At 41.8% G+C, this 20,465-nt stretch overlaps 1 protein-coding gene and 1 long non-coding RNA gene across 4 annotated transcripts; one reads left to right on the top strand and one right to left on the bottom strand.

The window, feature by feature from the left end:
• Positions 1 to 950: 950 nt before the first annotated feature.
• On the bottom strand, positions 951 to 15,538 carry TMEM50B (transmembrane protein 50B). Of its 3 annotated transcripts, XM_052794090.1 has the most exons (8): positions 15,442 to 15,538; positions 8,209 to 8,384; positions 7,487 to 7,599; positions 6,370 to 6,437; positions 5,216 to 5,308; positions 4,952 to 5,009; positions 2,456 to 2,549; positions 951 to 1,405 (listed from the first exon to the last, which is right to left on the bottom strand). In XM_052794090.1, the coding sequence occupies exons 2-7, from the start codon at positions 8,305 to 8,307 to the stop codon at positions 2,504 to 2,506; spliced, it is 477 nt and encodes a 158-aa protein (XP_052650050.1). In that variant the 5' UTR covers positions 8,308 to 8,384; positions 15,442 to 15,538; the 3' UTR covers positions 951 to 1,405; positions 2,456 to 2,503. The 3 variants fall into 3 exon arrangements, with proteins under 3 accessions (XP_052650050.1, XP_052650048.1, XP_052650049.1); XM_052794088.1 differs by having other exon boundaries at positions 951 to 2,549; XM_052794089.1 differs by lacking the exon at positions 15,442 to 15,538 and adding an exon at positions 8,546 to 8,566 and having other exon boundaries at positions 951 to 2,549.
• Positions 2,573 to 4,062, top strand: LOC128144809 (uncharacterized). The gene is made up of 2 exons (XR_008236219.1): positions 2,573 to 2,619; positions 3,154 to 4,062. It is a non-coding gene; the product is annotated as an uncharacterized LOC128144809 (long non-coding RNA).
• Positions 15,539 to 20,465: the final 4,927 nt, after the last annotated feature.

Below are 20,465 nucleotides of genomic sequence, written 5' to 3'. Positions count from 1 at the left end.
TACTTAGTCATACTTCAAGTCTGGTAAGAATTTTCAAGTCAGCCACAAGCTGCATAATACCCGCTTTTAAGTTCATCCATGTTCTTTTTATGTACTGTGCTGTAAACAAATGAACCACTACAGGGTCACAAAAGGAACAACCTAAATGCATGACAGAGGACATAACTGCTGCCTTCTTTAAAAACATACTCTGTGAATAGTCAGCAATACAGCATACAACTTCCTGAATAAGCTCTACACTAGACTTCTGTTAGCAAGAGTTGTTACTAAATATTTTTAGTTACACAAATAGGCCAAAGTTAAAAACCTTTTGTTAGGAGTAACTCAAGGGTTATCTTCGCAACTACCAACTGTAGCAGGCCAAGGCATTACCTGAAATGAGCCATCCCTGTCCACCTTGGCCTGCACTGGAACTACCTACCTGTGTTGTAAAAGTGGACCTCAGGCTATCCTGAATGAAGGCTGCATGGTTCTTTTACCACACCTGTTAGCTTAGGCTACTGGAAGAGACACATGCTCAAAGCTGTCTCTTCTCTTACCAGCTGTGTGGAGAGCATGACTGTTCCAGTTCTCTAAAACCAGAAGGGACAGTCAAGAAGTACTTACAAGAAAGCAAACTTCTAGTAGAAAATGCAGGTAACCTCAGAAAGAGCTCTTGCCCTGCTCTTAAGAAAACTCTTTTAGCCAGGAACTTAGATTAAAGCGCTCTTAAAGAGTTCTTCCAGAGTCAAACACTTAGCTTGTGCTGTTCAACTGTCAGGTGCAAGATACTGTAAATGGGATTAGTTACAGGCCACACTTGTTTCTCACTTAGGAAAAAAGCCAACAAACATTCCAAAGCTCCTAAGCAAGAAGCCGACACACCTGAAAACACAAGCCTTGGTTAAAGGTCAGTACCACTTGAGCTATTGAGTACTACTGTACAATTAATTACCTTGTGAAGTTCACTATTTTGAGAATGTACGATAAAGTTTATTGCAGTTTTTCTGAAGTTACAACCAAACAGACAACTTATGTACAAAGCTATGATTAACACCAGTGAATATATTGTAACTCACTGCAGGATGGTGAAATCAGGATGAAGTTAGTCTAGCCAGTAGCACAATTTCAGCTGCAGTATTTGCTTCATATTCTGTCCACTGGAGAGATTCCCACAAGGGAGCAATTAGATGACTAACAGTATACAGTAACCATGCACAGAAGTTACATTCTGCAGTTTAATACCATTTGGTCAGCAATCTTGATACAGAGAAAGTTATAAAAGCTTGTAGACATAACGTGGATTCAAATGCTTTAAAAACCACATAGAACTCGTAAGATAAGGAAGTCACCAACAGCAAAATGAATATACCAGATCAGTCCAAAGCTGTACAACATCATTGTTCTCCCCTTCTGTATACTTCAGCTAGAAGAAACAGGATTTCAATAATAGAAGCATTCAATGAAGTGCCCATGAAATTTAGGAGATAAATATATTTTAACTGGGGCAAATGGCAGTCCTAAAACGGGCAATTATTCCAAGGCAAGGTTGTGAGCAATAAATACATCTGCTATATCCCCACTTGAAATGCTTGCCTTTTTTAAATAGAAAAGGTAATAGGTAACAGGGTAACTGTTCATTTATCAGCAAAAAGCTTCCCCTGAAGAAAATTATGCTAGCCTAATTTTAGAGATGTTAGACTGACTCTCATTTACTCTTTATATTCCTTAAGTATAACTGGCATTGGTTTGTCTATTTTTTTGAAATTCTAATATCAGTAAATGCATTAAATACTAATTGGTATCTATTACACTGAACAATATGAAATTAATTCTAAGGACTGCAGTGCTACCAAATGTCATTTGTGCTATAGCAATCAGAAGTCAGGAACAGTTAAATTTGCCATGCAGAACCTGCTTAATATAGGGCCTTGTTTAAAAATTCATAACCTTTTACAAAAAAACAGCTACTTTATATTTTTCTGAACAGTTATAAAATTCTTAAAATTAGCTCTTATCTCAGCATACAATAGAATTTACCCTCATTAAATACAGGCTTAGCTGGGTCACTTCCATGCACTGACGACTACTCCAGGTTACACAGGCAGCCCTTGCTGTCAGCCCTTGCAAAATTGGCTCTAGCTCACCTATGTGTAAAAGTAATAAGCCCTTTTACAGGGTATGGGCTTTATCCTGCTTTTTCACTAATAGTTCCACTGAAGTCTCTCACACATGTAAAGGTTTGGAAGATCAAGTCTTAGGAGTTGACAGAAACCAATGTATTTGAAGAAATAAGCCTGAAGATTTCAGAAAGAAAGCCTGACATTCCCTTTTTAAGATATATACAGTCATATATACATATTCACAAATCTGTCCTGTGAAAAGAAGGAGCTTATTACAGAAACTGTAATTTGTCTCAGTTCATACAATTTAGAAAGCAAAACAAGAACAAATAAATGTAAGTATATCTACATACATAGTACGACATAGCAACTATGGAATAGACAATGCTGTATGTGATCTCTCATCCCCATAACTCTTCTGTTCTTCCAAACTTGTAGATCAGAGTACTAAAGGGGAAAGAAAAAAAAAAAAAAAAAAAAGGAAAAAAAAAATCAGACCATACATAAGGTGGAAAAGGTAATTTTAATAGCATCCTTATAATCTTACACTATCTACACTGCAAATCAACATCCCTCCAGTAACCTTAACTTCTATTCAAGTCAGTATCTGGTTTTTGTACTTACATTTCATTTACTATGCATTGCTAAAACTATGAGATCCAGCTGACACAACTGCTCAAATAAAAAAATAGCCAGTCTCACAGTAAAAGCAGGAAGGAAAAAATTCTGGTATTTAAGAGATTCTAGGACTGATCCACAGAGTTACAGAGCAGCAAGTCTCATCCTGGCATCTGGCAATTAGCTGAACGTAATGCATCATGTCCTAGCTAGAATCTAAGCAATTAAATTTTTATGAGCAAGTCAGAAAGAATATTGATCCTGTGGTGGATAAGTGACATCCAAATTACAATTTGATTTCCAAAATTCCTTTTATAACTTTGGATGCACTTACATATTGTCATGAATCAAAAAAAAAAAAAATGTTGAGGGAACAAAACCAAGCATGATTTCCTTATTGTTCCTTATATTTTAAATTATTTTTTTCTTATAGCCAACAAACAGGTGGTAAAGAAGGGCACAGTCATACTAAATCGTAAGAGAATGAAGAGGGAGGGAAATGAGAAATACTCACACCAAGAACAACAGTAACAAGCAATGAAAGTAAAACAAGCTAGACACCTGGGCAATTAACCAGAGAAGAGAACCACTAATAGAGCATGTTAAACTAAGTAAAAAAACTGGTGGAGTAACAACCAGGGCTGAAGCACAAGTCCTGAAGGAGACACATGGTTCAGGGAATACAGGCATTATGCAACAACACTGATGGAAGAGAACCTGATTCAATCAAAACAAAAGTTTTGGATAAGGACATTGAGAAGGGCATCGCTGATTGACCCAGGTCTGGTCTGAGGAAAGGAGTCTATGGCAATGGATGGACTTATCAAACGTTACTGCCTAAAGTGTGTGGTGGGATAAAAAACAAAGACTTTTTTTTTTTTAAATAAAAAGGTTGTTCATACCTAGAAAACAAATTTTAAAAGACAAAAGAAAACAAATAAACTAAAATATATCTACACACAGAATACAATAGAAACTGTGGAAAGACACTTTCAGAAACAAAAAGCTTCAGAAGTAAGTTCATCAAACTACTGAAATGAGAATAAAGATTTCAGGCATAGTGAAACTATTCTCAAAAGTCTGCCTTCATCAGCATCCCATTTCAACCATGTGCAAGACTACAGAGAGATTTAGGAACTGCTATTTTCTGCAAGAACATAACTGATTTTCTGAACAGGGAAGTGCAGTGGAGCCAGTCGATCTAGCTCACTGCAAAGCATTTGATAAGGTACTGGAAGGAAAATTGTTAGCACAGTAATTTAAGTGAGTAAGAACTTGCAAAAGAGGAGGTTATGTAAACTTTTTCAGTGACTGATCTCAGAAATTACACTATTTAATGCTTTCATTGTCTTTTATTAATAAAATTCATGGATTGCAGAATGCATTATACATATAAAAAGAATTATTACAGATACAGATAGTTTCAAAGTGTCATGATATACTTCATGATATTAAGCGAAATAAAAGAAATTGATTTAAGTGTAATATTACAAAACATACCATCATGCTCTTAGGAAAAAAAAAATATCACTCTCAACTGAAAGCTCATCCAGTAGAAACAAATCTAGGTGTATCAATTATCAGATATCAAGCCATTGGTATGAAACAGTCAGGAAAAGGGCAATAGGATCTCCCACCTAGTGCTGTTAGGATATATGCCAAGGTATTTGTAGTTCAGAGATGAAAGCATTATTGCCATTATCCAAAGACACTGACAATATCTCACCCAGAATACTGTCTATGTTCTTGGTCATCCACATTCTAGAGCTGTAAATTCAGTGAAACCAGGAAGAGCTGGACTAACAGGAACATGAGGGGAACAAAGAGCCTCTCATGGGCTAAGAAGGGGCAAATAAAACATTGTTTCTAAGCACGGGAGCAAAGGGAGTAGAAAAAAGTAGCAGAGTAAAAAAAAGTTTTTAAGAAATCGTTTGATCAGTTTATGCATTGAATAATATCACATCAATTCTCTGTACAATGTCAGTTTACTCAGTGACCCAAGAGGTCCCTTTGGCTTACATGCCACCCTCCTCAAGTAAAGGTCAGGGTGGGTAATAAATTGAAATACGGAGGGTCCTGCATTGGCAGCAGCAAACTCCATATTGTGGAAGGTCCAAGCCTGGAGTCAGCCTCCAGCTTTCAGAACTTATTTTCCAGGAGTATCAATGTGCATGGAAGCAGGCAAGTCAGATACCCCTTGGGAAGGAGGGAAATTTGCCCAGATAACTTACCTGAAAAATATCAATGCATTTTGGAAAAACACTGCTAATCCAGGGTAAACATTAGTGTCTGCAAAGCAAATAACAAAGGAAATATTAAGTTCTTTTGTATTGGAAGGTGTATTTAAAACACTATCCATAGTGTCATTCTGTGATTACAAAACTAGATGGTATGGCTCTGACAAGAACAGACCACACATTTCCATTCTTCTGGATTTTCTGCCTTCTGGCTGACAGCAAAAGTACTTGTCTATATGTGAAAATAGACAAACTTACTCTGTGTAACATACGCTCCAAAGAGAATCCACATTGAAGCAATAAGGGAACCAAACATCAACATAAAGCCAATGAAGAGCCAGACACGAGCACCTGCAGGAAATATTAAAACCTCTGAGAACCATGTAGACTATTATCCATAGTGACAAATGATCCCAGCTACTACTCTATTATGACACAATATTTTATCTTGCTGAAGGCACAAAGGGAAAGTGTTAAACCTTGTATCAAGGACAAGATAAACCAAAATTTGCCTTCTCCAGTAAAGCACAGTGTCTGGATTCCCCTTATTTTAGTGAACAGACACAACTACCAGAAATTTCCCCTCACTTGTAGGCAACACCTATAACATCATTTAACACAACTTGGAGTGGACTAATAATGAGGTACTTTGTCAAAGCTATAGTGTTTCTGAGGTAAAGATGGCCTTCCAATGGGGTATGTAAAACAAACGCTTGCTGTGTTTACTTCAGAAAGATATTTTCACATGGGCAACATCTACCATAACCAGATATTACCTGCTGAAAAAGGAAGATGATGCCATTGAAAATAATCAACTTGCTCACTCATAGGAAAGGAAAATACTTCTCATAAAGATTCTCTCGAGCTGATTTATGAATGACACACAAAAAAGCGTCATACGCTAGTTCAAAAATCAGTAAACCCTACTGGATTTCCAGTGAGGCATTCTACAGATCACGTGAAAACAGATGCTGGGATCCACATAGGAAATAGTAAGGGAATTATGAATGAAAGCAGAGAGGGGACAGCAGGTCCACAGACACCACACAGTAGGTGACATACAGAGGAAACAGAATGTTTGTGATACATTCTAAAATAAGACATTCTTAAGTAGTGTCTGCTCCATAGCCTACCACAAGGCAAAAATTTATTTCTCCCAGCAGCTATACAGGATTTGCAGAGGAAAGTTTAGGTATTCAAGTTATACAGAAGTCAAATTTTTCTAAGTTCACCTTTTTAGCAAAGACAGTACTTATCTCCAAGTGTTAATTTTGTAAAGAAATTAACTTCACAGAAGTTCTCTCTTACTCCTTGACTTCTGATTTTTTGTTTAACCACCACTTAGGAAAAAAAAAAACCAACACCTAAATAATCAGTCTTTCAACTGAACATGATTTTTAGAGTTAATTTACCTGTTCTTCCTAAACATCCGTCACTGTAGCTGTCTCCTCTCACCTGTGCGTTTGATACAGCATTTATCCTAGGAAGAAAAAAGTGTATACACTTCAGATTATTAGAAAATCAATTTAAAGTTTTAAGTAAAAACCTAGCTTTTTTTTTTAAGATGCAACAAGTTCTGGGAAAATTACTTGGCATTCTGTATAGTCACGTATTATTACATGCCCCTTAATGGAAGGATTCCAACTGGATTTCAAGCAAACCTCGTATTTGTTCCTAAGTTTTAAATTTTTACATTAACAGATCTGTAAGATGAAAGAATTGCCCTTTTTAGTGATTAAAATATTCCTGGTCACTTTCTGGCTGTTTAGGTTTTTAAAATATCTAAAGCCACTTCACAGGAATAATAACAGCCAGTAACACAGTGCTCTCAGGATTATGATACAAGTTGCTTTCCTTCACAATGAATACCGTAAGTATTCAAGTGAGAGATACCCTGTAAGGAGGGACAATACATTTTCTTAAAATGAGTTACACTGCTGAGGAAAAAAACAGAAACTTTCAGATACCAAGTGTTAAGAAGGTCTTGCATATCCAAATGAATCCTTTTTTCTCACCAATATTGTATGATTCAATAAAAGCTATTATTTCTCCTTCAAGCTTGCCACATTTGCATCTTTATAACAATAGCTATAATACTACTACCTCTCCCACTTGAGGAAGTTTTGGGCCACAGACAGCTGTAAAAATGCAGGGGAAAATGCCGTCAAATGGTTTATATTGAGGTAAGCAACTGGGCAGCATTAAACGAATTTTGATCTAGGAATCTAAACACTTGTTATAGAAAGCCACTTGCATAAATGAAGGTCTGCTTTCTTACGTTCAGCCAAAGTGCATAGGAAAAGCAATTTACCCTAAACAGGACAATGAATAAACAGACTATGATCAGAAACAAAGGCCACAGGTAAAAGAAAAAAGGCCTTTACATTGCCATGCAAAAAGGTACAAGATTAGTCATACGTAATTTATAACCAAGTGATTCAAAGATTTATCATATACCATATTGTCTAGTAAAAACTGTGTTTAACAGCTCATGTTTATTTTATAAGAACTCCCTTTATATACACTTACATGAAAAAAGCTAGTGTTGAAAACACCCCACAGGTATGGAACGCATGGTTCATTTGTTCTGGCTTAGGGTAAACTACTGCAGCATCTATCATTATCCACCAACCTGTGAAAAACTAAAAATGAAATAGGCCAGTATTACGAGGCTGGAAGGGTACAGAGACAGGCAGACAAAACATGGCAAATATTCATGCATACCATTGGTTTGATTGTCTTTTAACACATACAAACTATTCTAGAAAGTTATTAGCTTTAAGTTGGACTCTAAATCTGTCTGATATGCAAGTTCTGCACAAACCTTAATGTTGATGTTTTCAGAGGAGTATTTGGGAATCGGTCACATTTTCTATTCAAATTAAGTACCAGTGTATGGTTAAATTCCCTGTACAGCTTTAAGAACAAGAATTCAGATTCTAAACACATGAGATACAAACTATGTATAACATAGGTGTTCTAACATATCTAATTATGAAAAAAATCCACTAGGAATTTCAATCTTTTTCAAAGAAGAGATAGCAGAAATGGTACATCATTATCAGACAAAATGCAAAGTTATGTGACTCGTAAAAAAGCTGTCTAACAATTACACTTAAAAAAATTTTAAAGAAATCTACTGGACTGATGTGCAGTTAAGAGTGAAACTTCACAAATTTGACACAAAAGTGTAACTGTCGTACTTCCAAATTTCTCAAGAGAGTTACGATTCACATCCTCTCAAAACTTACCAATACACCCGCAACTATTGAAGCGATGGCATTTCTTCTTTCACTCCAGTCAATACACTCACATTCTGGCCACCGGAAGTTGTCTAGGAATCCTGCCATCTTCTCAAAGATTAGATTGCCCTTCTTATTTGGTACTTATACATTAATTTTTCCATTAACAACTGTGTCCTAAATACCTGAAACACAGTCAAAGATGCATTTTATACAAAGTAGCAAAATCTTGAGACGTTTGACAACTCTGATGAGCAATTTTTATAATATGGGGTTTTTTACAGAATTAAGTACTCCAGATACTCTATGGATTCTATATTGAGCTATATTTGAAAAAACAACCTACCTCACAAACAGAATTGCAAAATAAAATCATCAAACAACCCAAACCCCTCATGTATTATATATAAATCATCCGAAACAGAAAAGAAATTAAATAGAATATACTATTTGTTCAAATGTATGAAACACAAAAATAAAAGCAAGCAAAAAACAGGAGCAAAAAAGCAAATATTTCAATCTAAGTTTCATCTTCAAACCATAATGTTCTCCCTCACATTAGCAGTTAAAAAAAGTACGATACATACAACAGGGCTTCATACGCAGATCAGAACTTGGTCTTTGAGTCAGGCCAAGGAATCTTGCATAAGATACCCATATTTCCAGTCTCCAAATAAGCTAGATAATATAGTGCCCTTCTAATATAGGGGAAAAGGAATCAACTCAATGAATCAACTAATACCAAGGGTAAAGAATGTCCCACTTCACAGAGAGAGGATCACACAGAACTTTAAATACAGGAAGAGGAAAGTAAAGTTAATTAGTGTTACAAAGCAACTACTGAAACAACACAGTTCTCAATTTGGTGAGACAGTAGCTATAAAGGATTCTGACAATCTATTCTCACACTAAAATGATTAGCATATATAGTTTGAGTGTCAGAAGTTAGAATATTTACCAGTTTTCTGTTTAGCAGTGACTCACAACCACTCTTAATGCCATTCTATTTTGTTTTAGTATTGTCAACTTCTCTATTTTCCCAACCTGCCATAAATAATTTCCAGATACTAGTTAAAGGCTAACAACAGACAAATGTCTGTTGTGATTATGTTACAGGGCAGACTGATGTAGAACATTTTTCTGCTTAATAATGGTAATTAGAAGTCTACGCTAAGAAATTAAATAAAAATAAATAGAGTTTGCCTGCACTACAAACACAGGCCACATCCTACGAATAAGATAAAAAGTTTGTTCTCCTGAGTCTAGTTCCAGAAGTCAATCCATAGTTATGATGCTAACTTAAAGCATTAAAATCAATCACTCAATTCCAAAATTATTTTACTTTTGTACAGTATCTGGACTACACCATATAGTTATTTTCCTAGATTACACTTTTACCTAGCAATTTTCAGATCCCTATTCTTTCTACAACTTTCACACAAAATTGCTGCACTGTGCTATTAGATTTACGACTGCTCCTACAGCCCTTCCTTCTCTTCCACCCTTAAAATGGCTCCACCTGTACTTTATTTGTTCCTCTTCAAACCATGAATGTGTCTCTTCCTCACCCCGCAGTAATCCCTCCCCTCCCAGCTCCTTGCCCACCCACACTGGAACACAGCTCATGGTTCCCATTGCTTTTGCCACTACAGACTGCACTGTTCTCCTCACCCTGCGGTGCAGCTGGCCACAGGCAGGAGTAAATAGACAAACGTGCTGTGCTACTTCTTCTCCCCACTGAACCCAATCTACCAAAGTTATTACCTTGCCTGTAAATACACTTTCAGTCATTTTCAGAATGACTGAAGCTGTATTTCTTCAAAGCTGTATTTTCCTCTGTAATTTTTTTCCTACAATGGACCACTTAAATAGTATTAACACATCTAAATAAAACCACCTCCTTCAAACATAAAGTTCTACTGCAATTCAGAAAGCAGGTCAAGAAAAGCCACTGGAAAAAATTATTTCAGATATGTCAACAACAACAACAGAAATTATTCTTCACCCTCTACTTGGATGCCATCCAGAGGTACCTCAACAGGCTGGAGAAATGTGCTGCCAAGAACCTCATGAAGTTCAGCAAGGGGAAGCGCCCAGTCTTGCACCTAGAACAACCCCATGCACCAGTATGTGCTGGGGGCCACCCAGCTGGAAAGCAGCTTGGCAGAAAAGGACCTGGGGGTCCTGGTGGACACCAAGTTGAACATGAGCCAGCAACGTGCCCTTGCTGCAGAGGGTGAATGGTATCCTGGGCTGCATTAGGAGGAGTGTTGCCAGCAGGTCGAGGGAGGTGATCCTTCCCCTCTACTCAGTGTTGGTGAGGCCACACCTGGAGTGCTGTGTCCAGTTCTGGGCTCCCCAGTACAAGAGAGACATGGACACACTGCAGAGAGCCCAGTGAAGGGCCACGAAGATGGTGAAGGGACTGGAGCATCTGTCCTGTGAGGAAAGGCTGGGAGAGCTGGGACTGTTCAGCCTGGAGAAGAGAAGGCTCAGGGGGATCTCATCCACGTATATAAATACCCGAAGGGAGGGTGCAAAGAGGACGCAGCCAGGCTCTTTTCAGTGGTGCCCAGTGACAGGACCAGAGGCAATGGGCACGCACTGAAACACAGGAGGTTCTCTCTGAACATCAGGAAACACTTTTTCACTGTGACGGTGACCGAGCACTGGCACAGGCTGCCCAGGGAGGTTGTCGGAGTCTCCATCCTTGGAGATAATTCAAAAGCTGTCTGGACACAGTGCTGAGCAACTGGCTCTGGGTGGCCCTGCCTGAGCAGGGGCATTGGACCAGATGCCCTCCAGAGGTGCCTTCCAACCTCAGCCATGCTGTGGTACTTAAGAAATAGCCTGTTAAATTCTTGGATGACTTAATGAAAGAAATCTTCTTACTTCTACAAAAATTGCTCTAGTTCAAAAGGCTGAAACAAAATGAAAAAATTCATTCCCTTCTATGATTTAAAGGGGATATATAGTTTGTTTTGTCAGCTAATATAATTAAGCCAACTTCCAATCCAAAAACTGACTAGCATTTATCCCAGCAAAACCCTTTCAACTTTGCAAAGTCAGTAATGATAAACGTTACGGCTACCATACATTGCACAAAACCCTGTCTTAATTATTAAGCATTTTTTAAACATCAGGTGACAAACCACAGGCATTTGGCTCCCTTCAGAAATCTGAGACAAAACCTCTCTCAATACTTAATTGTATTGGATGTCAAATGGAGTTTTCACAACTGCATTAGTGACAAACGAGTGAAGCTAGGGAGACTAGAAAAAGTTGCTTTTTTTTTTTTTTTTTAATATCTTCTAAGATACAGGGCAACCTTCCACGAAAGCATATTATTTTATCAGAAATTGTATTTTTGGTGCTTGATACTGGCTCACAAACCTGCACTTTGCTTTAACCTTATCTTTGTGCTCAGGAGAGAAGCACCCTACATAATGCGAATAGGTGAAATAAACACTGCCTGCTGGCAGTCTTTCTACAGCAGACTAGTAACTGACAACACAATTCTGTTTCACTGGAATAAGATGAAAAACATGGAGAAACAAGGTGCAGAGAATTTGCAACAGAACACAGACAAGAAGTCTAGAATTATTTCTACACGTGTCTAATGCCAGAAACCAGCTTTGATTTCACAAAGAAAGCTTAGTGCTAGAGCAGGCATGCAAGAATACGATCGGCAGTAAAAGGAAACAGAGGTGCTAATGCAGCTGCCCTTTTTCTAAGATGATCTAAACATTAACTGATGCCATTCAGAATTCTGCAAAGGAGTCTTTCATAGAGATATTTCAAGCGAGCTCCACTTAACAGTAAAAATAATTAAACATTTCTCTCACTACTGACATAGCTCCATATGGGTGCAGACTTCAGAGATACACAACTGAAAAGCGGTGATGCACCATTTCTTCCAGCATTACTGAATGTGCCTACATTCTGTCACAAACGTGTGGATATTCCTCTCTTTGTGAGAGGACAATGCCATCTCTGATCAAATGCACATCTGATGGAGGGCACCCACATGTGGAGGGCATGACAAATAAGGGCTGTGGGGTTTCCATAAAAAAGGACGGCAGGAAGCAGACTGTAGGATGCCAGAACAATTCATCCAGCCTGAAGTCCAACCAACCACTTTCCTGTGCTCTCATTTAAAAGGTAAGCATGGTGCCGATCAGATCTCCTAGAAGGATGGACTGTACAGAGCCAACCCAAAAGCAACAGGTTGGCCACCCTCTCACAAGCTGTTAAATAAACACCCAGCTATTATACAATACAGGTTTTAATATGCTAGAGAGAAGGGATACACTGATACGCTGGAGGGAAGGGATGTCATCCAGAGGAACCTTGACAAGCTTGAGGAATGGGCCTGTGCAAACCTCATGAAGTTCAACAAGGCCAAGTGCAAGGTCCTGCACATGGGCTGGGACAATCCTCAATATTAATACAGACTTGGGGATGAATGGAATGAGAGCAGCCCTGTGGAAAAAAAGGATGGGAGCCGGCAATGCGCACTTGCAGTCCAGAAAGCCAATTGTATCCTGGGCTGCATAACAAGAAGCAGGTTGAGGGAGGCAATTCTCCTGCTCTGCTCTCATGAGACCCCACCTGGAGTACTGCATCCAGCTCTGCAGTCCCCAGCACAAGACAGACATGGACCTGTTAGAGTGGTCCAGAGGAGGGCCACAAAAATGGGTGCCTCCCATTTGGGATGGCTGGAACACCTCTCCTGCAAAGACAGGTGAGAGACAGTTGGGGTTGTTCATCCTGGAGAACAGAATGCTCCAGGGAGACCTTACTACAGCCTTTCAATATATAAAAGGGGCTTATAAGAAAGATGGAGAGAGACTTTTTACCATGGCCTGTAGTGACAGGACAAGGGGCAATGGTTTTAAACTGAAAGAGGGTAGATTTAGATTAGATGTAAGGAAGAATTTCTTTACTGTGAGGGTGGTGAGGCACTGGAACAGGTTGCCCAGAGAAGTTGTGGATGCCCCCTCCCTGGAAGTGTTCAAGGCCAGGTTGGATGAGGCTTTGAGCAACCTGGTCTAGTGGAAGGTGTCCCTGCCCATGGCAGGGGGTTGGACTAGATGATCTTTGAAGGTCCCTTCCAACCCAAACCATTCTATGATTCTGTAATAATGTTCCATATGTATGTAGTTCTCAACCACGCTAGCAAAAAAGGAAGAAAATAATAAGCTATATTTCAACTGTGAAAGACCAGTGACATTGTGAAGCTGAGACTGCATCAAGACCACAAGAGCTAGGCTACAGTTTATCCTCATATGAGTTAATATGGACACATACATAGGTTTTAGCCCAATTATATCCTTCTACATGGACAGAAAACTCTGACAAAGATGCTTTCAGCTGGACTTTCTTACCTGAATAAAAGTACAAAACTCACTCTCTTGGTTTTAACTTTTACATCCACATACTTCACAGCAAGGAAACAGGAAAACTCCCTTGCGTTAGCTGTCCTTCAACGCCCTTCCTACAATTTGTCTCCTCCCCTTTTCCAAGGGCAGACAGGTTCTCCCACTGTTCTCTGGAAACATTTCTCACTCATGTCCAATAAACAGAAACACAAGAACACCTGCAAGAACAAACTGGTGACTGAAGACAGTTACACTCACTGTTAAAATAATACTTGGTAGACATCAGCACTCAGGTTAAAACAACTGGTATACTATTTAGACAAATGAAGTGAAATGAAAACACAAGAATTGGAATTTTCATCTGAAAATCAGTTTCCTTCTTTTAAAATGAATTGATTTCACTTGAACAAAATATTAAAAGCAGTTGCAAGAAAATACAAAAAGTCTGCAAAAAGAAAACTGTCTTAAGCTGTGCAAGGGCCCTGAAATACTGTCAGGTTAGTGAAGAATGGAACCTCCTATTTCCAAAGAAGAAAGTAAAAGATGGAGAGCAGGATGAGAATAAAGTGAAAAAGAAAACCCTGTTTTCCTTAAAGAAGACAGCGTCCTCCACAAGCAACCAATCAGAATATGCTTTAAGCCACATACTTTTCTCATATGCGTATCCTATGAAAAGATATTTTGGCATGGCCACCGTAAGGAGCTTACGGGAACATTTCTGTTAAGTCCACTGTAATTTTTTTAAAGGGGGACCTTTAGACCACTCACTCATTTCAGTAATTACATGCAGTTTCACTTTCAGTTTCCCATACACCATAGCACTATGCTAGAAGGAGGAAACAAAGGAACTTTTAATTGAACTTTTAAATGAATGTAGCAAAATTATTAAACAGGTAATCGCCTTACACGAGCCTGTGTGATGCTCAGACCTAGAGCAACGTGACTGCTGTCTCCAGCAAGTATTCTTTAAGAGTGCTATTAAAGTTTGAAGACTGGAGAGAGGCAGAAAAAAGATCAATTCTGCAATTATCCACAGGCCTAATTTTGCTCATAAGAGTATCCTATGTGCATCAATATTTATTTAATGGGCTGAAGCCATGACAGGGCAATACAAGGCAGAACCCCAAAGCTGCAGTCAAAGTCCCGGCAGCAATTGTTACACTGAGGGCAGCGCTACATAGAAGAAATAAGTCACTTGTTTTGAAATTTCATCTACGGACCTCAAACTTTCTGCTAAAGTACCACCGCTCCCTTTCCCAGATGCCGACGATGGCGACCGGAGGAAGACCTGACCGTGGCCCTGCAGCGGCAAGGGGGGAACGGGGACGGGACGGGACGGGACGGGCCCTGCTGCCCCCCCCGCGACGACCCCGGCCCCCGGGGACAGGCTCGTGACCTCCCGCGGCTGAGGCCGCGCTACGGCAAAAGGTCACGGGCTCCGGCGTGGGGGTCAGGGAAGCGCGGCCGGACGCCGCCCGCCCCCGGGCAGCACCGAGGGGCGCGCGGGAGCCCCGGGCACCGGGCCGGGACCGGCGGGGCCGCCCCGGGCTCCGAGCGCAGGCGGAGGGAAGAGGCGCTGCTCCCCGCGGCAGAGTGGGCGGCGGAGGGTCCCTGGCGGCGGGGCGGGGCGGGGAGAGGCGGGCGGCTCCGCGCACCGGGGCGCGCGACGGCCGCTGGCCGGGGCGGGGGGGGGGGGGAGGCAAGCAAGCGGCCGCGCGCGCTTGCGGCCGGACACGGTGTCCCGCGCTACCCTCCCGCCAACGCCCGCCCCGCCGCCGCCGCCGCCCCCGGCTCGGTCGCTCACGCGCCCCGCCGCCCCTCGGCGCCCGCGGGGCGGCAGGAAAACAACGGCCGCACGTACCCTCGTCCTGGGCGAGACTCTTCCGCCTGCGGGGAGCGGGGGTGGGGGGCAGAGAGACCCGCGAGCGACGCGGCCGCCCGCCAATCGGAAGCTAGCGCTGCACGTCACCGGAGGCTGGGTGAGGACGGGGCGCCACGATTGGCCGACGCGGCGGCCCACGCCAGCGACAGCAGCGACCGGCGGCAGGAGGTTGCCGGCGCAAGCCCCGCCCCTTTTCTTCCTGGGCGGGGGAGGCCGCTGCCGGCGGGGGCCCGGCTCGCCCCGCCCCCGCCGCCCGCCTTGCCCCCGCCGGGGGAGCGACCCCCCCCCCCCGGCCGGCGGAGCTGGCGCCGCGTGAGACGCCTGCCGTCACCTCCCAGAGCGCGTGTGACGCATGCCGGCGGGCGCTGTCCCGCGAGCCCAGCACAAGGCGCGAGCCTCCACGGCCGCCAAGCCGCTCCCTGTCGCAGCGGAGGAGCCTCGCCACAGGACGCTGTCCCCCCGCAGCCCTACGCCTGGCTGGATGAAACCAGAGAGAGCCCATAAGCCATTCCGCGTTCCTCTTCCAGCTGTCCAGGAAGAAGCATCCGCGCTGCTTCTTCCCGACTTCACCCCGTTTCCCAGCCGGCTTCAACGTGCCCCAAGCAGCACTTGCACCGCCCGCCCGCCGCCCTCGTCAGCAGCCTGCCGACGTTCGCCTTCTTGCTCCTCGCGTCCCCCTTTCCCGGCCGCGGTGAGCGAGCAGGGGCCGGGGCCGAGCCAACGGCAAGCCCTGCCCGGCACGACTCGCCCCGGGACCTCTCCCTAGAGAGCCGAGAGGGTTTCTACACATTGCGGTTGGACAACGGACGTGAATGGCTGTCTGCTTGCAACATGGTGTTGAACGTGCCCAAAACGTACCAACAGACCCCCAATTTTTGACTCTCGGTGAATTCCCTTCATACTTCCCACACACAGGATTCAGTTCTCTTTTTCTGGCTTTCTGGCCTGTTTCTTGCCAAAGCATTGGGAAGAAAGCCATACCAGCACCACAGGTACCTTAAGGAAGAACAATCGTCTCGTAAAATACAGACTGATGCCTATTATAAAAGATTTGATAGCAAGATTTTAGAGATACTAAGGGAGAACACTGCAATTGAATTAATTTAAGTACTGAAGTTAGGGAAGTGATTAGTCTTGAAAATTTGCACTCTGGCACAGAATCAATCTGAAAAGCAAGAAGTAGAAATTTAAGAGTGGAACAGCATAAACAAGAAAAGAGGAAGGCATTTCAAGGATATTGCTCAAGAACAATGACGAGCAATATGGGGCACTAAGCAAGAAAAGGAGCACTGTGAGAAAGGCCTATAAAGATGCAACCGAATGGCAACAGAATATTCAGTTTCCTGTTAAAAGACAGTTAAGATGTGGTCCCACGAAATCCCACTCAAAGTTAAAAGTTGTACTCAAAGCCCTCTACTCTCAGCTCCCCTCCTTTTTTCCGTCAGTTGAAGGTGCTCACAGTGTTCCACCAGGTCCGGACCTAAGCCGCAGTCTTCTTTTGAAGAAGCTCTTCCCTTCTCACTTTACCTGGCCCAGAGAAGAGGCTATCCACTGCAGAGAGGACCAATAGCAACAGTTGTTTCTTACTCCTGATGCTCAGAACCACACCACGAAGAAAGAGTTCATAACAAAACTCTTGCCTTGCTGTTCACTTGAAAGGATCATAGCCTTTTTTTTTTTGTAATTCATATGTGCCTACTCTCCAGCCTCCATCCCTGTTAATACATGTGCCACCATCTTCTCACCCTCATCTGGAATCATCACATGCTGTTTGCTTTCCCCCTAACTGCCTCTCTCCTTTCCAGGCCCTTCCTATCACCCCTCCCGCCCCCCATGCGTGCACACACATATTTCTGTTTTCTTAACAGCTGATCTCAGCTGGGGGAAGGCAAACTGTGTGGTTGCCACATCCAGGGAAACATAACTGGTAGGGAAGTAACTTCTAAGGGAGACACCACACATCCCCTTCTCCCTCACAGTGGCAGTTTCTCCCACTAAGAATAAAGATTCACCACTTGTCTTTGTCTCTTAGAGCACGCCTTGCTTCTCATGACTTCTATTCCTTCTCCTCAGAGCCTTCGCTGTAACTCCACGCGCATCTTGAGAGCCGTTACTACTCTGAAACAGAAAGATACTCAGCAGGCCTCGACATTTACAGCATATACAGACACTCTTCAGTTTATAGGACAGCCTGAGACGTTACTTCAGATAGCCTACAGCTGTGTGTCTTTTCCTTTTACTGGAAAGCACCAACACGTATGATTGCATAGCTTGCCAATAGTGCTTGAAAGAGCCATCAGATTGTTGGGCAAGAAACAAACTCCTCACCCTGAGAAAAACTGATACCTTAATTAATATATCCTAATAATAAATATAAATAATATTTTGTCTTTGTATTAAGATGTCATCTAGATAAGCCTTTCAAGCTTACGTATGGTAATTAGACCAACACATAGGGAGTTCTGGGAATTAGCAACATGTATTTGTATCTGGAATCAGCAATCATCCTTCTGAGGTCAGTAATAAGATAACAGCAAATTCAAATTAACAGTCTAGTGTCAGATAGAAAAATTACTTCTGAGGGCCATTCTCTCCTGGGTTTTTCTAATTGGTATGCAGTACTTGGTATTACTTGTTCTAGAAGTACTGAATAAATACTGCTCTTAGGATTTTGTGAGCTCAGAGCAACAAAAAAATAGACCAGCCCTGCAAAAATATACTCCTCCACACACCTGGGGAAAATAAAAATTTTAATTATTTTTTTCATCATCATTGCTGTAAATGTTGAAGAAGTGGATTTTTGCACCTGGCAATTTTTCATGACAACAGCGTAAGGCTGATTTAAAGTGCCGAGAGTCAGGTCACATCTACTCCATTTAAAACCAAGTAGTTTTAAAAGGAACATAATAATCACTCAGTATGCTGACTCATCCATTATGGCAACTTAAATATTTACACTGCTGATACTTATCTTCAGTGTGAGCCAAAGTGGATTCCATCAAAGCTGGATTTATTGCAATCTGGTTTCCATTTACTCTTGTGCAATGAATTCGATTTGCAATTAGCTCTTTCTAAATCTGTCACTGGATTAGTTTAAACAGCAATTCAGGTCCAATTCCTGTAGATCATAATGAGAATCAAAATTTGATCTTTGTAAGAGTACTATGTCAAAGGACTTCCATAAAAGTATGTTTCATTTACAGTTTTCATTAGAAGCAAGAATGTATAGGTAAGTTATTGAAATAAACAGACATTCATACACACAGCTGCTAAAATGAGTGAGGAGCTTAAGAGGTCAAAGCTTTCTGGTACCACCTGGTCTAACACCAGGATCTCAATGAATCATATCCGTATCACAAAGGAAAGGACAGCAATCTGAACCCTTACTGAGACCCCAGAAAAAGAGGACTGCCGTGTAACCTGATTTTTCTTTCTGAGCATTTAGATTTGAGCTACTTATATGGCAGATCAAGACCACACACACATTTTCTTCCCGCTTTACCAACTATATGGGACTTAACTCCTATATCTGTAAGACACCCATTATTTCTTACCATCTCTGCAGACTTGGAGAGCCACTGAAGAGTACTTTAATTACTGACTGGCCCAACTGATCCATGCACCACTAGTTGTAGCCTTGCTGCCTAACTGAATCTCAGCAGACAGGAACTAATAGCCACGATCTAACCCTTTCTGCCAACACCAGGGCATGGCACAGCGCAAGCATCCCAGTAGCATGACCTAGGGGCAACAGATCAGTCTGCACATAATGCCATTCTTTTTACTTTTGCCACCTTAATTCCTACCAAAAAGTATATTACAGGAAGCTGAGATTAGCCCTATTTTCTTAAACATGACAAACATCTTGTCATTGTTACTTATTTGCTGTAACACAAAGGCTCGAAAGACCTATAGTGTTTACCAATAAATATATTAAATTATATTACTGGATTATATAATACCCTCTGACAAGCGATACTTCAATGAATCCATTCCCAACAAATACAAGTAATGTTCTGCCTGCATGTCAAGACCTCAACTAGATGAGCAAGAGCACAAAGACCAAAAGGAGCACATGCAGCGCTACCTGCCCAAAAGCAAACGCATTAACCCAGACTCTGCTGGTGCTGGGGCATCTGCCAAAGGATGGCTGTGATCATCATCTAGCTTTCATTCCTGAAACTCTGAGAGTGGAAATTCCCCCTCCGTGGCATACCAGAGCCTGCGGGACACCTCCCTAGACTGGCAGAGCACAGCACAACTCCTGCACGGGTGGAGACAGTGACAGCCTGAGTCACAGAGACATGAGTGAGGAAGGGGCCCACACAGATACCGATATATCCTGCGACGCCTTTTCAAAGGCAAAGTCCTCCAGGAAAATCAGATTGTGCGGGGAGCTGAGAGGTTACTAAAGATAAATAAATCTTTGGCATCATGGAGATTCTCCCACCCTCCAAGCCATTGCCCAGAAACTTTAATAGTATGGCAACATTTCCCAGTGCATTCTTTGATGCCAATATTCTAAAATATTTAAATGGTGCAATTACTTTTGAAAATCAATATTCCCTTCTCCTCTCACCTCCAAAAAGCCCTGCAACTAGGGTACAGTTTTGGCCAGTCTTCCTTATTTGCTCGGATGCTTCCTGAGACCTCCTTCTGTGTTAAAAGCCAGATCCAAAAACGGACTTCTGCAGAATGTACAGTCCAAGTCCAGACATCCAGAACCCTCCCTTCATTGCCATTTAATTTAACCTTGAAGAGATGAATGTACTTTTAAAAAACCCACATGAAACCTGTCAACAATTTATGAGCTGTAAGCATTTAAGTAACAAAGGATAAAGGTCGAACTAACAGGGCACAACAAGACTTTTACTTCCACTTTGTTGTTAACGTGTTTTTGTTATGCCTGTTTTACCTTTTGAAGAGATAACAGACTGTAAAAGTGATTATACTCTATGCTAAAGTGAAGTGTCAATTTTGATTTAAGCAGAAGTAAAATGAGC

The sequence above is a fragment of the Harpia harpyja genome, chromosome 8 (assembly GCF_026419915.1).
Source record: "Harpia harpyja isolate bHarHar1 chromosome 8, bHarHar1 primary haplotype, whole genome shotgun sequence".
Classification (NCBI taxonomy): domain Eukaryota; kingdom Metazoa; phylum Chordata; class Aves; order Accipitriformes; family Accipitridae; genus Harpia; species Harpia harpyja.
Note: the sequence above shows the minus strand (reverse complement) of the source record. Positions and strands in the feature narration are given on the sequence as shown.